Source organism: Procambarus clarkii, chromosome 94 (genome assembly GCF_040958095.1).
Source record: "Procambarus clarkii isolate CNS0578487 chromosome 94, FALCON_Pclarkii_2.0, whole genome shotgun sequence".
NCBI lineage: Eukaryota > Metazoa > Arthropoda > Malacostraca > Decapoda > Cambaridae > Procambarus > Procambarus clarkii.
Window position 1 is genome coordinate 6,491,240 of NC_091243.1, and position 16,997 is coordinate 6,508,236.

At 38.0% G+C, this 16,997-nt stretch overlaps 1 protein-coding gene across 4 annotated transcripts in view; it reads right to left on the reverse strand.

Annotated features, from left to right (window-relative positions):
• Nucleotides 1–12,686: 12,686 nt before the first annotated feature.
• The window catches only part of LOC123747268 (protein bric-a-brac 1), a 169,323-nt gene continuing 165,012 nt past the window's right edge, over nt 12,687–16,997 (reverse strand). For 2 of the 4 annotated variants that reach the window (XM_045729316.2, XM_069319891.1), the window contains exons 7-8: nt 15,189–15,542; nt 12,687–14,980 (exon numbers count right to left, since the gene is read on the reverse strand). In XM_045729316.2, the coding sequence (XP_045585272.1) occupies nt 15,220–15,542 (323 nt within the window). In that variant the 3' untranslated portion in view covers nt 12,687–14,980; nt 15,189–15,219. Of the gene's footprint in view, nt 15,543–16,997 lie in introns of all 4 variants that reach the window. The other 2 variants (XM_045729315.2, XM_045729324.2) reach the window with 2 other exon arrangements.

Below are 16,997 nucleotides of genomic sequence, written 5' to 3' on the forward strand. Positions count from 1 at the left end.
CCAGTGAGAGACAGCCATCTTGGAAAAAATTCCCAGAATGCCCTAGGGCTGCTGGCTGGGTTAGTACTGAGTGAGCAATCATGGGTGGTGCACGCACCTCTGGCTCCCAAACACCTGTCCGACGCGGTGTTGAAAGATCGAGCTCTGTCAGTAAAATTCAAACCTTATTGTTTGAAGAACATAAGGGTCATGATATTGGTGAAGCTAGGTACAATAAAGACCTAACACAAAGGTCGGATGCAAGTGATACAGCACCTATGAGGACGATACAGCGAGAGTATCCAGTTGCAGCCCTGAGCGCCACCCTTGCCCACCTTTGCCATTTCCAATTTATATAGATGATACATAGATGAATTGTTTTCTGCGTTCAATGATGATGCATCTGATACAAGTAGCATAGATGAATATTGTCAGCAGCTTCCATGGTGGTGTTTTTCATAGATATTTTCCAGAATAGCTGAATCTCTTCTTGACTCACTGATACTCTTTGAGGCTGGCTGAATCTCTTCCAGAATGCCAATATCTCTTCCTGACTGACAGACACTCTTGAGGGTTACTGAATCTCTTCCAGTGTAGGGCCTTACAAAGCGATCTTTTCAAGACTACCTTACAAATTGATCTATCCTATAATCTTTTCAAGAATACCTTATGCTTTACAAGCTTGGCTACATACCACCTACAGGTACTAAAGCCAAGGGTGTACGTGAGTGCATTATTTGCAAGCACACAGAACGAAGAAACAGGAAGCGAAAATCTATCTGTACCTGGTGCAACGAGAGTAAAGTCGCGCGGTGTACCATGGACTACTTCGTTGATTATTACTCACTTCCGAAGTACTGAGTGTGTAATACAGTGTGTTACTGTGTAAATAGTGTGTGAAACTGTACATAATAGTAATTTTAGTGAATTATTAACAAGTAATATTGTGACAATAAACATTTATTGTGGACACATTACTGACACATGTATCACAGTTCCATGTAACATTATGAATGTTCTACTGTATACATATTGTAGAAGACACAAATATGCATCAGATACAATAAAAAAACAAATAAAACCGCATTGGAAATACATAGAACAAATAATTGAAAATATATTTGTGGCAACACCCGTTGCTTGAATGGCCCGCGCGACCGTGTCTGGGCGTGTCACGCACGGGCGACCAGCCCCTGATGACAGTTACAGCGTACTTTGTCCACGTCCTCACAGCCAAAGTAAGTGGAATTTGGTATTTATTTTTATATAGACATGTTCAGGGAAGGAAATTTATCATTTTACGAAGAAAAAAGAATTTTTGGGGAAAACTTGATTTCATGCGCACAGGGGGAATTTCACAATAAACTTGGCACATCACAGTGGTTATAGAACCCAAAATAGATTTGTTTCTTCCTCAATTCATTTTTTATCTTTCCTATCTCAACATCTTCATTTTCTTTGCAATATTTAAACTGACCACCATGTTCCAAAATTGCTAGGTGGTAGTGAGTCAATTTTGGTTCATTTTCCTGAATTTCATTTTAGGTCTGCTCTACTGCTACACATACGAGAGGCTGGTGGTGGATATTTTGGCGTTTCATTTGTAACAATCTTTGAATTGATTGTTAGATGGCAGAATAGTGTGACTTGGGAAGGCCTTTCAGCTTTGTATCAGATCTCTTATTTGTCTATTGTAGTGGTCATGTTCATTCTAATGTGGGTGTTTTAGGATTATAATTTCAGGCCCTGTACTGGTGCCTTGTATTAATCAGCTTTGGTGAAGCCTTTTCTACTTCACTTTGAGCTGGCTCTTTTGTCTGCACAGTTTTGGAATAGGTGAGGTCATTTATTTATCCTCCACCCTGAGAAGGATTATATGCATAAGGCGGTTTTTCATAGGACTTGATTTTTGGTAGCCATGTTGGGGAGTTCCATACACTTCGTATGAAGCAAACCTCCTCTTTCTTTGGACAGGGCAAATACTATTTTTTTTTTTGCGGGTATTTCCTTTTTTCTTAGCAGAGAATGAGTCATCTGCATTTCACAGGGGGTCCTATCATCATAGGGAGCATGATTTGTGTCCCTGGGGTGCATCCCACTCTTTGCCTAGTGACTGCAGTGTGAGTCTATCTTTGGGTGACTTGAGCTTCTTACAAGGAAGCACCTTTTTTTTTTTTCTTCTTTGGTGCCTTGCTCAACAACCAGACTGATGCAGATTATCAAGATAAGTTAAGCCCATGATTAATAGAAATATTCTGCATTAACAGCTGTATTCTTGAACATTTTGGCAGCTAACATAAGATGCAGGACATCTAGAGATTGAACCATGTGCTAACAATTTGTACCTGGAAGCTGTTTTCACACTCTTGGTGCCAATGCATTATCCAGTGATACTTATCTCTTAGGATTGGGAACCTGTACCCAGGTCCTACATCCATGGTATTCAACTACACAAGGAAATCACAATAACATGATAGATATATAAGAAAATCATTGGAGCAGAGCTGGGATTGAACCAGCATTCTGGATTTAACTGGTGCAAACAAGTCCCTTCAGATATTTTTTTTCATATATATTTATTAATGTGATTGTCCATGGTGTAAAGAAGACAAATTTAAATTACCTTCCAGTAGGGGTGCCATGGGGCAGTACTCAGTAGCTTCTCATTCCCAGCCGAAATTTTTCTCTATCTTTAAGTCAGTCTGTGTCACCTTGCATTTGAGAGTGAGTGATAGCCAGGAGGCTATCTGGAGGCAGGTGAAGACCATAGGTGAGCATCTGATAGTTGGCATTAGGTGACCCTAAGTTTGTTTGGTACAATATTAATTTCCACACATTTTTCACATTTTCTTTTTTTGTGTGTGGTTTGTCTCAGAAGTGGGATGACCTTTGATCCCCATATGATTTCCACCCCCCCTTTCATAGTGCAAGACAGAATTTTGGAATGGTGCTTGCCTCTGATGGGCCAAGGTACTATAGTAGCCATATAGTAACAATACAGCATCATTGCCATAAACTCAAGGAAGCTACCCAGGATGGGGCATTTCATTACATTTAACAAACCATTTTCCAATTTGAATAGTTGCCTCACAAACTCCAGGGAAGGGTACTGTGCCAAAACCACTAGCAGTCTTAAAGCTAAATATAAGAAAATATATAGACATGATAGGACACCACAAGCATAACTATAACTACAGTTTGGTAATAACAATTACACATACACCCACAAACACACATGTATGCATACATACACAGAGTAAATATTAGCATGTTTGCGAGGCTACGTTCCTACAGACCTCATAAAACTGTTAAACTCAAACCTCATTCTTAAAAAGCATTACAAGAAAGATAATTAGTTTTAGACCCAAAATCCTAAGGCTATTTAGAAAAAATATCCTTTAACTTCATCATAATTATAAATTAATTAGAGTGATACATTCACTCTTATTGAGGGAATGTATCAGAGTGATACATCTGCAGTAATATATTCCAGAATTAACATACACTATAAACTAAATAAAGCAAAACAAAAAAACATCGTCTATTTTTTTTTGTATATACGTACATATACTGTACTGTATATACATATATGTACAAATATACACATTATACTGTATATATATATATATATATATATATATATATATATATATATATATATATATATATATATATATATATATATATATATAATATATATATTATATATATATATATATATATATATATATATATATATATATATAATATATATATATTATATATATATATATATATATTATACATACATATACATACATATACACACACACATATACACAGTGGGGCCTCGATTTACGATGGTAATCCGTTCCCAGAGACAGATCGTAAGCCGAAGCGATTTTTCCCATAAGCAATAAAGGGAATTGAATTAATCCATTCCCCACCCTCCAAAATATTAACTTACAAATACATTTTATACTGAATACAATTTTTTTCTCTAACTACAATACAGTACATATGTTTATCTTACCTTTATGGAGGACTCTTGATGGCGTATGGAAGATGGTGAGGAAGGGGGGGAGGAGAGGTGTTACTGTTTGGAAGGAGAGTCCCCTTCCATTATAACATCAGGCAGTGAGGACTTCTCTGGGATACACACACTGGCACGTTTTGCCTGCATACCACTAGGTCCTGCTTCTGGCTCACTGCTTGATTTTCTCACTAGAAATCGTTCCATTGAAGATTGTTTTTCCCTTCTTTCCGACACTTGTCTGTAGTGAGGCATCACATTGTCATTAAAAAGATCAATGCAACAGGCTGTTACAGCTTTATCTGGGTGATTCTTTTCAGCAAAACTTAGCAGTTCTTCCCATACTGCACACATTTTCTTAATTAATGAGGAAGGGACATCCTCTAATGCTGCCACCTCCTCCTCTGAAGATTTATTGTACTACCTAGCAAGTTCAACAACACTAGTACCATTTTCATGTTTAATATGACCTCTTGTTTTTCCTCTATGGTCATTCTTAAATGTCTTTTCATATGTTGAACCTTACCACTGACTTTCTTGGGACCCATGGCATGAAATATAATAATCAGTTTTATGTTCAAAAAGTAAAAACTCACCACAAAATCGGAATTTCTTATAGGCGTGATCGTCACTAAGTGGGCAGCTCTAGTAAACTGAGGCAGGTCGGCCCGCGTGACCAGGAATCACACCCTTGGTCGACCCAAACGTGTACCAACAAATATCGTTAGTCGAAGACACTATTGTAAGTCGAGTCGCATTTTTCGATCAAATTTACATCGTAACTCTAAAATTATCGTAAGTCTGGGCAATCGTAAGTCGAGGTGCCACTGTATATATATTTATATGTACATATATACACACACACACACATATATATATATATATATATATATATATATATATATATATATATATATATATATATACAATATATACAGAGAGAGAGAGAGAGAGAGAGAGAGAGAGAGAGAGAGAGAGAGAGAGAGAGAGAGAGAGAGAGAGAGAGAGAGAGAGAGAGGGTGGGGGGTGGGACATCCCTCTACTTGTACAGTATCAACTCAAACAATTCAGCACTTGAATGCTGTGTTTGTGCTCGGTAGTCAACCCTTTGCTCGGCGCTCAAACAAACACGTTTAACAGATGAGTTTGTTTCCCAGTAGTTGTCATTCAGTGCACACCCCACTAAACTTCTCAGTAAACTTTCTTGTGTTTTATTGAATATTTTTTTATATTCTTAGCAAAAATAAGTAACCATGGCACTGATGATAGTAATTAACAGCCAAACAATAAGAAAATGTTTTTTATTCCAGAGATTAAAATGGAAGTGAGAGCAAATATGAAAGTGGTGCTAATGCCTGTGTGTCTGTTCTTTCTACCAAGTTTGGTATCCTAGTATTCTTGTAAGAAAAGCATCCAGTGAGTCTTAAGAGGGAAACGGAAACAGAAAAAGACAAAGGAGAAAGAACCCCAGAAGCACAATTACCTTAACCCTTAAACTGCGCAACGCGCCTGCAGGCTCACGTCTGGTTTGCGCAACGCGCCTCCGGGTATTTGTATTTTTCACGTTCCATTCAAAACTCCCGCGGCTACATGGGGTTCACATCAGCTTCCTTAGGGCTCTTGTAAACAGACGCCATCTTAAAAAAAAATCGTGGTCCACATTCCCGGGTGTGGGAGCCTCAGTAGTGTGTGAGCAACCAAGGCTGGCGCTCGCAGCATGAGCGCACAGCACTGCTGTTCAGCATGTGACCACAGCATCGCCTAATAATGTCAAAATATATATATAACTTGTATTATTTAGCTATGATAGTGTTATATTAGAGCCTGAGTGTGATAATGACTGGGTACAATGTTCAAATATCAGTGATTCAATGCTGTTCACGATGTTCACAGCGCTAGCCACAGCACCACAGCATTATTTCGTTCATCTAGGAATCTTCAAATGATTTCTTAGGTTCCTTTTCAAAATAAACGTGTGGTCAATTATTCATTTACAGGAATTAGTGACCAGGATTGTGATAATAGCAGGAATGTGGTTATAATTAGCGTTGTGCGTAGTATTGTGGAAGGAGGAATTTTGATGAGGGAGGGAGGGCGAGAATTGAGGAAGCCTCATTGTGTGTGTGGCTGCCACTCTTGTTTTGCTCACCATACTAGCTTAGTGGTCCGCTATGGGCAACACATATGTACATGGGTATATATAGTGTGTGTATATAGTGTAAGAACAGCAACAGGAGAATGTTGAGAGGAGCTATTTTGGTGAGGGAGGTGACGTAATCGTAGCGTCGTCTGCTGTGTGATTTTTCATGCAGTGTATGGTGGCCACTGTACTGTTTGGACACAATACCGGCTTACTTACATAGTTCTGGTAAATAAAACATGTAGATAGGTATATAGAACATGTGTAATAAGAACTATAACAATATGGTGGGAGGAGCAATGTTGGCGAGTAAGATGTTGGAGTGAGGGAGACAGGCTGGGTGTGGCTGCTCTCACTCGAGGTGTTCTGAATGTGTTGATGGCCAAATGCTCTTGTTGGCCCATACGAGGCAGCTGCTATTGGCCCATACGAGGCAGCTGCTGTTGGCCCATACGAGGCAGCTGCTGTTGGCCCATACGAGGCAGCTGCTGTTGGCCCATACGAGGCAGCTGCTGTTGGCCGATACGAGGCAGCTGCTGTTGGCCCATACGCGGCAGCTGCTATTGGCCCATACGCGGCAGCTGCTATTGGCCCATACGCGGCAGCTGCTATTGGCCCATACGCGGCAGCTGCTATTGGCCCATACGCGGCAGCTGCTATTGGCCCATACGGGGCAGCTGCTCTTGGCCCATACGGGGCAGCTGCTATTGGCCCATACGGGGCAGCTGCTGTTGGCCCATACGAGGCAGCTGCTGTTGGCCCATACGAGGCAGCTGCTGTTGGCCCATACGAGGCAGCTGCTGTTGGCCCATACGAGGCAGCTGCTGTTGGCCCATACAAGGCAGCTGCTGTTGGCCCATACGAGGCAGCTGCTGTTGGCCCATACGAGGCAGCTGCTGTTGGCCCATACGAGGCAGCTGCTGTTGGCCCATACGAAGCAGCTGCTACGCGGTGTTCTGAATGTGTTGATGGTGAATGTATATAGTGTGTAAGTAGATTGTATATATACACAAATTAGCATGATACATAGTAAATATGTGCTGCATATGTGTACACAAGTTTCATGCACGTAACACAGTGTCTACGGACAGTACGGATGTTGTACTGCGATATTATAGTGTATGTGTTCATTATACATTGGATTGGCACATAAAAACAATGAAAATGTATTTGGAAAGGTGCGCAAAAAATGAACGAAAATATATTCGCGGCAACTCGCGCGCCCCGCCCCGAGCGCCCCACCGCCCCTGAGAGCTTACGGCACGGGCGCACGGGGAATGATGACGTCACGCCCCAACTTCCGGACCCCATAGCAGCCAAAGTAAGTACAATTTCGCCTTTTTTTTTACATACCCATACTGAGGGAAGGGTTTTTGACACTTTAAAAAGAAAAAATAATTTTTTCCAGAGAATTTATTTCCTGCGCACTGCGGGGGTGTCACATTTGGAGGCAACGCAGTTAAGGGGTTAAGGGGCCGGGTGCACAATTTATCAACCTTCCCCAAACATACTCAAATTTTTGGTGCATAATCTACATGGTAAATGCTCCAATTTTTCCTAAAGAACCATTATCATAACATGAACGGTAAAAATAAATAAAAATAAAATATTTTTAACAAATGTAAAAATTTTACAATTTCAAATTAAGATCGCAAATTTAGTATTTCACCAATTATTATTTTATTCATTATGGGCTGAGAATGGCATATAACATTCATATTCATTAAGATAAAATCTTGTTTGAGAGTACTGTATAGTTTACTGTAAAAAAAATAGTCCATGTGGCCTTCAAAATATGTACAAAATTTAGACCCCAAAAAATTTACAACTCCCAAAGTTATGGGTTTATGAATAAATTATTTTTATGACACATTAGAACTTTGCACATAATGTGTAAAAATGCTGAGAATCGCTCAGAAATTGAATTTTATAACTTTGTCTTAAAGTTGAAGTCCTGTTCAGAGAGAAAAATGAAAGTAAGGTTCTCGACAATGAATATAGTAGTTCAAATTTATGACGTATCTTGTAGATTTTATTAAATATTGCTTGACATTCGTACTCAAATATGTGAAAGTTGTAGATCAATAAGTGGTTGAAATGAAGTCAAGAAATAATAACTCTCCCCCTCCCCCCCCCCCAAAAAAAAAATATGGATAACTATAATTATTTAGGGGATATATATGTATACTTTATATAAGTGATAAAGCCCTAATCTGGTCCCCAATCATCAAAACAACCTAAAGAGACAAAGAAAGTAGAGTTTGGAATCTGAAATCTTAACGGCCCAAAAAAATTCAAAGTCGCAAGTTCTGCCACCTGTGGCTGATTTACATGTTGACCAATTTTGTTCCAACTTCACATCCTTAGTGACGGGGTATACATTATCCAAGATGTAGAAGCCACAACAAAATCAGATGAGAAACAAAGGGGAGAGAGAAAGAAAAAAATCCCCCCCCCCCCAAACAATTGGTGGACATAAGAAATAATGGCATTGGGCAATGTATTTATATGATACATAATAAAATACAGAAACATAACATACTTACTCATTATTATTTGTGTGAAATGTTGCCCTCCAGGTGGCAATCAGATATCCTAGAAGGCACCAGCTGCATATCCACTTTGTAGATCCTCTTTACTACTACTATTCTTCCTTGTGCATTGAACAGGTGCTTGCATCTCCTTATCACTGCATTATCCATGAATTCCACTAACTAGGAAATGTTATTATCATCAGTATCGGATGCGCACGTTTGTTTTTTGTTAAAAATTCAAATAAAATCCATTTATTAACATATTGGGATGACATTTTCACGAGGCTGATGCCAAACAACATTAGATTTGTTTAACATTTTATACTATATTTCATATTTGGAGGAATATTTTGATGCACCCGGCCCCTTAAGTTTTTATGGTAGGAGACTCCACTGCCAAACAAAAACAACTCTCCTCTTTTTTTTTCTTTTTTTTTTTTTTTGAGATACATACAAGAGTTCTTACATTCTTGTACAGCCACTAGTATGCGTAACGTTTCGGGCAAGTTCTTAATCCTATGGTCCCTGGAATGCGACTCCCATGAAGAATCGTTTTTACAACCAAGTACCCATTTTGCGCCCAGTAAATCCTCCCCGTTCAGGATACGAACCCAAGACAAAGTGCTCGCAGAACGCCAGGCTGCCACTACACCACAGAGACTGGTCACCACCTTCCACATATGCCATTAACTCTCCTAAGTCCAGGTAAAGTAACAATACATATACATGTATATATATAAACATACACATGTATATATACATATATGCATATGTATATATGTATGTATGTAATTACCTAAGTGGATGTGTGTGTATATATGTGTGTGTAATTACCCAAGTGTAGTTACAGGATGAGAGCTACGCTCATGGTGTCCCGTCTTTCCAGCACTCTTTGTCATATAACACTCTGAAATTACTGACGGTTTTGGCCTCCACCATCTTCTCACCTAACATACTCCTACCGTCTACCACTCTGTTTGCGAAAGTGAATTTTCTTATATTCTTATTCTTATATTTAGTTGCAAGTCTTGGCACCTTTTCTAGTTTGTTGATGTGCTTCTTAAGATATGGGCACCATACAACCACTGCATATTCCAGCTTTGGTCTAACAAAAGTCATGAACAATTTCTTTAGTATTTAACCATCCATGTATTTAAGAACAATTCTGAAGTTAGAAAGCATAGCATAAGCTCCTCGCATGATGTTCTTTATGTGGTCCTCAGTTTGTAAGCCCCTCTTAACCACTTCGCATACTCAGCCTCAATGCAGGTCGCACTCCAAACCTGTGTCGGGTTAGGTTACGGTCTGTAGGTTTCATTTCTTTGGCCTGTAACCTGGGGCTGGTCATCTCCCCAAAGTCTGGAGAGCGAGCGCCAGACCACCCCAAGGTGGGGCTGGGCATTTCACATGAGCATGCGGTAATACTGAAAAGTGTATACTCTTTTCAATTTTGTCACCCCAAATCTCGTCCTAGGTTTTTCATTTTGGTAACAATGTGTTTGCCATAGAATTCCCTACAGTAGTATATGCATATAAAGTCCAAGAGCCCGGCGTACCACCCGCACCAAACCAAGAAATTGGCCTCGCGTTATTACTCGTGAGAGTGCAAGAGCACTAAAATGAGTATACTCCTTTCACTTTGGTCACCTTAATTCTCGTTCTAAGTCTTTCATTTTGGAATCAATGTGTTCGCAATAAAATTCCCAACACGAATATATGCACATAATGTCCAAAACCACGGCGCGCCGTACCTGCAGCCAAGCTGAAAGCAGACCAAATTTTAAAATTTTTGATGCCATACTGTGTCATTCCTGCACATTTGTCTAATAAATTTTAATGCGAGGCAGCCTCCTATATGGGCCAATAGGCCTTCTGCAGTTCTCATTACTACTATCCCCTACACCTGACTTTCCTCCTCAGCTCTCTCTTGCCTATTTACCTGGTTGATACCTGGTTGATGGGGTTCTGGGAGTTCTTCTACTCCCCAAGCCCGGCCCGAGGCCAGGCTCGAAAATTTATTGCCTGTCCCTACCTCCTCATCACAATCGACTTGAGAATGGTCCAGGACGGACCGAAACGTCGTCGTCCCTTCAACTTCTAGTGTGTGGTCTGGTCAACATACTTCAGCCACGTTATTGTGACTCATCGCCTGCATACACAAGAAGTGTTTGAGAAGGTGGTGGAGGCCAAAACCATCAAGTAATTTCAAAGCGTTATATGACAAAGAATACTGAGAAGGCTGGACACCACGAACGTAGCTTTCATCCTGTAACTACACTACTCCTGTAATTACAAATTTAATTTACCATTACCAGCTAAACAACAGTGTACTTACTCTGTTGTCTATCTGTGAGTAGTATGCTGACATCTAGCAGACTTGATAATGGTCCAGGACAGACATGAAACGTCATCGTGTCTTCTTTTCTGATGTGTGGTTTGGTCATGAACCCTAGCTATTGATCTCAGTTAGTCTAAATGTGTGCTTACATGTAAGTAAGTATTTCATTATTAGAATAATTGTTATTCTCCCCTTTGAAATGTTACACTGTATTTGATTTTGTATTATTTCAGATATGTAATAAAATAAATCGGTAAGGATTAGATGAATCAGAACTGTGTTTTATTTATTGCAATAAGTGAAACCCGAAACCCGAAACTCTGTGCGCATTAGTGACTATAGTCATAGTATATATTAGCTCTATCTAGAAATCCAACATTCTGTTTTTAACTCATTTTGAATATATGTACTGTTACCTGAACATACATTTATAATATTTATTTACTTATTATAAATGATCTGGGGATATTTTGAATTAAATGACACACCGGTGTGTAATTGACGGTGAAAGTGTTATGATGATACTGTAGATGACTAATAAATATTAAATAAATGATTGTATACATACACAGACACGTCTCCATAAAATGCATTTTCTAAATATAATTTATATAATCCATATTTTCAGACTAAAATAGAAAAGTGGAATGTGGATTATCTATGATCCACAGGTGATGACCGACAGGAAAGATGTAACAAGTGACAGTGATGAAACTGGAAAAACATTTTCAAGGATTCATTGATGAGAATATAGTTGAAGGTACAGACAAATATAAAGCTGCAAAGAATATCATAGAACAGATTGAATGTAATGCTATCATACCAGTTAATAAAATATTTAGATCTAAAAATCATCATTTCTGCAGAAGGTGGAGAAAATTTCCCTTGGCGATAATGATGTAGTGACGTCATTGTAGATACTCAGATACTATCAAACTGTAGATACTCAGTTTTCCAAACTATGGATGAAATGTTTAAACCATAATATATAAAATACAGTATACTGTGTATCACTGTATATCATGAAACATATACACACACACACACAATGTACTGAACTGTCAATTCTGTTGTGTGATATCACTAATTCACAGTGGCTCTGGTCCCAACCAGTGTTGATTAAGGAGAACCATTTATATTTACATAATGGATTCCATCTCTAATGAAATCAAGTTCTATAGAAAATCATAAATTTGGACATTTATGCAAACTGACTTGCATAGGCAAAAACTTTAACTTCGCAGGAAAGCTATCTAAGAAAAATACAAAAAATCTTTTCAATATCAGCTCATAGCAAAGGTAATGTTTCGATTAATGTAAAAATTTTGTTTTGCAAGTACAGCCTGTACAATATTTAGAAAGGTTGTGCATGACTGGGTTTTCCATTGCTAAAACAAACTTTTTATCAGCTGTAAGTGCCCATACCATAGCAAAAATACAATCCATAGACATCTGCCCCTTATACTGAACCTTTTAATCTCTGAATCTTCTAGTATAATACAAATGAATCTATAGTACAACTACTGTTATCCAGTTGAATACAGCAAAATAATGATTATCCTCAAGATTAAGACATTTGTTCACACTACAGATAATATTTTAGGTTGTATGGGCTCTTTAGTTTTTATATCCATAATTATAAGAAATTGTTTATATAATGGATTTTGTAACATTTATGAAGTGTATACACACAAACACACACATTCATAAACACACACACACACACACACACACACACACACACACACACACACACACACACACACACACACACACACATATACACGTACATAAACACACACACACACACACTCATAACCACAATGTTTCCCCTTCCTTAAAATCACATTTGAAAAATAGAGTTATTTAAAAACAAAAAACATTATGGACTATAAGCTATCACAATCACAGTACTGTACAGTATATAATATTGTCACATATTGTACCCTCTTTTTCAGCGAGTTACTCTCGACAGAGTAGAGAAGCCAAGTGTGGGTTATGCATTTTATGAAATTGATAAAATACCCACAGCCCAGCAACACCTATTCTGTGTTGTCTGAATGTAAGGCATTGGGTAGGGTGGATGAAGTTCAGCTCTCACTAGATTTCTGGCCTATCTTGTACTTTGTCTAATCACTTTAGACATGTTCATAATTCAAGAACTCCAAATTAGCGGCAAGTACTCCATGATTGATGTAATTTATGAGTTTAAGAGCACTGACACCACTTTATATCTAGCAGATGAATGACTCCAACAGGCATGTAAATTTTCTAATGTATTATGCTGCAATATTTTCACATTTTTAATAAAGAAGAGAATTTGATCAATCTCTATATCTAACATATTAATTTATGAGTCACATGTTAGGTTATTTTGGTCAAGCCTAATGCTTGGACAGTATATTTGCAGCCTTCTTGAGATAGCCATCATATGAGTCTTGTCTTGGGCTACAGTAACTTGCCATCATATCTCCAAGATATAAAGGTTTTGAGAATTTTATTAATACGATTTATGTTCTCCTTCAGGTCCCCTATAAAGCTAAGCATGCAATCATCTACAAAGATCCATGCCTATTCGGAATTTCTAAAGGAATGACGAAAATGCTTGCTAAATAATTTCACATGCTAGTTTGGCTACCACATAATGAAGCAAATGTCACTTCCTTGGGTTACTAGTTATGTATCATCTATATTATGAGGTATAGGAGTTTTCTAGAACAATTTATGTTAAGTTCCATATGCAGTTATTTGTCAAATTCCAGCACTCCCAAGCACAACCTTCAAGACAGGTACTCAACTCCCTGATAATAATTGATAAACCCTGAAGGCATTTGCCCAAATTCTTTGACTCTATGCGAGCATCAAGGTTGAGCTAATACTCATTAAGGTAGTATGAGATGGCTGAAGCAGTAGCTTTAATTTATAGTATGGACTAAAAGTAATACACAAAGCTGATGAAGTAGAAAATAATGACGTGAGCTACAGAAAAGAAGAGGTGACTGATGGTGATGACGTAAAAAGGTAAAAGGTTTGTACAGTAGTTTGAGCATTCTAGGATCCTCCAGGTTATTATTATTATTATTATTATTATTATTATTATTATTATTGTATTATTATTTATAACATTATACAAACAGTACCAACGTAGTGCTGTCAGTGTACTTGCTTCTTTTCTAATGGTATTGGAGTTATAAAACATTCCTGAAAGCCAGTTGCTGAGGTCACTCAGATGCTGGACAAGCCCTTAGAAGTGGTTGGGTTGCCAGAGTATCAAGCTGCTACTTATATTCTCCATATACTAATACTCAAGACCTAAAATTTCCCCAACACCTTCCAGAGAGTCTCTGTACGACCTGAATCACATTTTTATAGATACAAAAAACACTCATCAGACCCGCCAGAAAAACATGTCATTAGCGTTTGTCTCCCTGCAATATGAGGACAAGATATCTGCATCACAGCACGACCACCAGGCAAAACTGGTGGATATAAGTATTGGGAAGTAAAAGTAGTGGGGGGATGTATGTTTGGGTGTGACCATGGTTCACACCATCTTCTCAAGAATGTCTAATTTCAGCATTTAATATTGTCTGAAACTTTGCGGAGTTCACACTTGCAAACATAACCTCCTTTAATCCTGCAGAGCAGCATTTTATATGGAGGATATTCCAGCCATTTAGACTCGTAATACAACTGAAAACAAGGGCTTGTTTCATATAGAATATAAATATTTATGGCTAGGATTATCATAACTCCATATAAATGGCTTCATTTTCAAAATGTCATCAGTGGCTGTGTTTACAAGCTACTACTGATATAAAACTGAGGTAGAGCGTTGACTGGTAAACCTGATGAACATACCTGCACAAACAGCGTAACAGTGAACTGTGTAACGTTGGGCACAGAACTCAGGCCTCCAGGTGTAGGGACATGAACTTAGGACCCGTACAGTACTTTCATTAAGTAAGACCCTTCACCTGTTGATGAATGAAAGCATGATCTTCCACCTTCATAAACTCCCTAAGATTTTAAGTGATATCTAAATTTAGAAGTGTTTGATTGTTTCTACTTTCAAATAATTGTATAAACATTGACAATATGTATTTCAAAGCTCCTACCCATAAGTGGCATTCTAAGAGTTCTCTTTTAATTAGAATGGGACAAAATTCATAATTATGAGCATACAGCATTTCAACTGTCCTTGAAGATTTGAGCATTACTGTCCCAAATATCCAGTAGAATGTGTGCTGCTGCTGCTGCTGCTACTACTAGTGAGGTTACTACCACTGCTGCCAGGCAATGTGAGGCTGGAATCTGTAGTATTAGCAGGCTCATGAGAGTTGGCAGACTTAACACCTGGATGGTAGGAGTTGATGTGTGTCCAAAGGGAGTACTTGTTGCGGAAGACCTTGCGACAATAAAGGCAGAGAGCCTCTTCTTGGGCCGAGTGTCTGATTTTGAGGTGCTTTTTGAGGTTGGCACGGTTGCTGATAAGCTTGTGGCACACCGGACAAGGACGAGCCTCATACGGGTTATCCTCTGTGAATGAAATACAAATTAATAGAAAAGACACTAGGACAAATTGCAAAGATTTAATTTTATAATGTAATCACTAAAATTAGAGTAAGTGAAGGGTCTTAAAATATTCCCCATACACAAAATTAAACTAAATTAAACTACACAAACTAAAAAATTAAAAAGCAGCTGATTTGCAGTATAACATTAATATCTTTTAAACATGGCCATTTATATCAGACAAAATTAGTTCCCAAACAAAACACCATAAAGATGTTCACACACAAAATAAGTGATTTATTTATGTAAAGATTTCTACGCCAACATTTAGCATGATTTAGCATGATCAACCCGATACCCAAAAGACACATTAAAAATGAAGAAACTGACATTTTGGTTGAACCTGGACCATTATCATTATACCATTTTTCCTATTTTTATTCCTTTTCCTTTCCTTATGTCTAACCTTTCCTTTATTGTACCCACTTCTCTCTATTCTTACCTTTTCTTTTTATCTTACCCTTTTCTTATATTCCTTTTTTCCTTTGTATTCTTATCTTTCATCCTACATTTTTTCTTTCATCTAATTCTTACCTCTCATCTTAATTGTATCTTCATCTTTCTCTTTCATTCATTTCATCTTTCATTTCACTCTTTTTCCCTCATATTGTTTCTCTCTTCCACTTTTTTTGTATTACACGACTTCATAATGGTCCAGGACAGATTGAAACATAGCTATTTCTTGCTTTTCTGACGTGTTGTTTTGATATCATAACTTCAGTTATGTTATTCGGACTCATCGCCTGCACATGATTAACCTATATAAATGAAGGTGAGACACTAGCAATATTCCACCTTGTGTTCACTAAAAATAAGAGGAAGTTTCCAGCATGCAATATTTAACACCAATAGGTACGAGTACTTACTTATGGGAGTGTGAGATTTGGCCCTTTATGCCCCCCACCTCCTAGCCATTTATACCTGATACAATACTGTAATTACCTCTCTCATTAACATTTTTATTATTTTTTACTTAAAGTTGTGAATGAAATTAGCTTCAACAACCTTTCCTTCAATGCATTCCACTTTCCAACCACCCTATATGGATGGAGAACTTCCTTACATTATTTGACTCAACTGCATGTCCAGCTTCCACTGATGTCTTCTTGTCCTACCTATTTTTAATTTAAATAAGCTTCCTTTGTCCACTTTGTCTATTTCCATCAGGGTATTAAATGTAGTGACCATATCTTCACTGTTCCTTCTCTCCTCTTCTGCTTTCATAGCCGAGAGCAACTGGTACTAATGTTGTTGCAAACCTCTAAACTTTCTCAAGTTTCTTTTTGTGCTTCACAAGGTATAGAGTCCATGCTGGTGCTGTATACTTAAGTGAAGGTCTCAACTAGGCAGTATGGATTTGAAAGCATCCTTGCTTAGATTCTAAAATAACATTATGATGTTAGGGTGTGAAATTCCTGC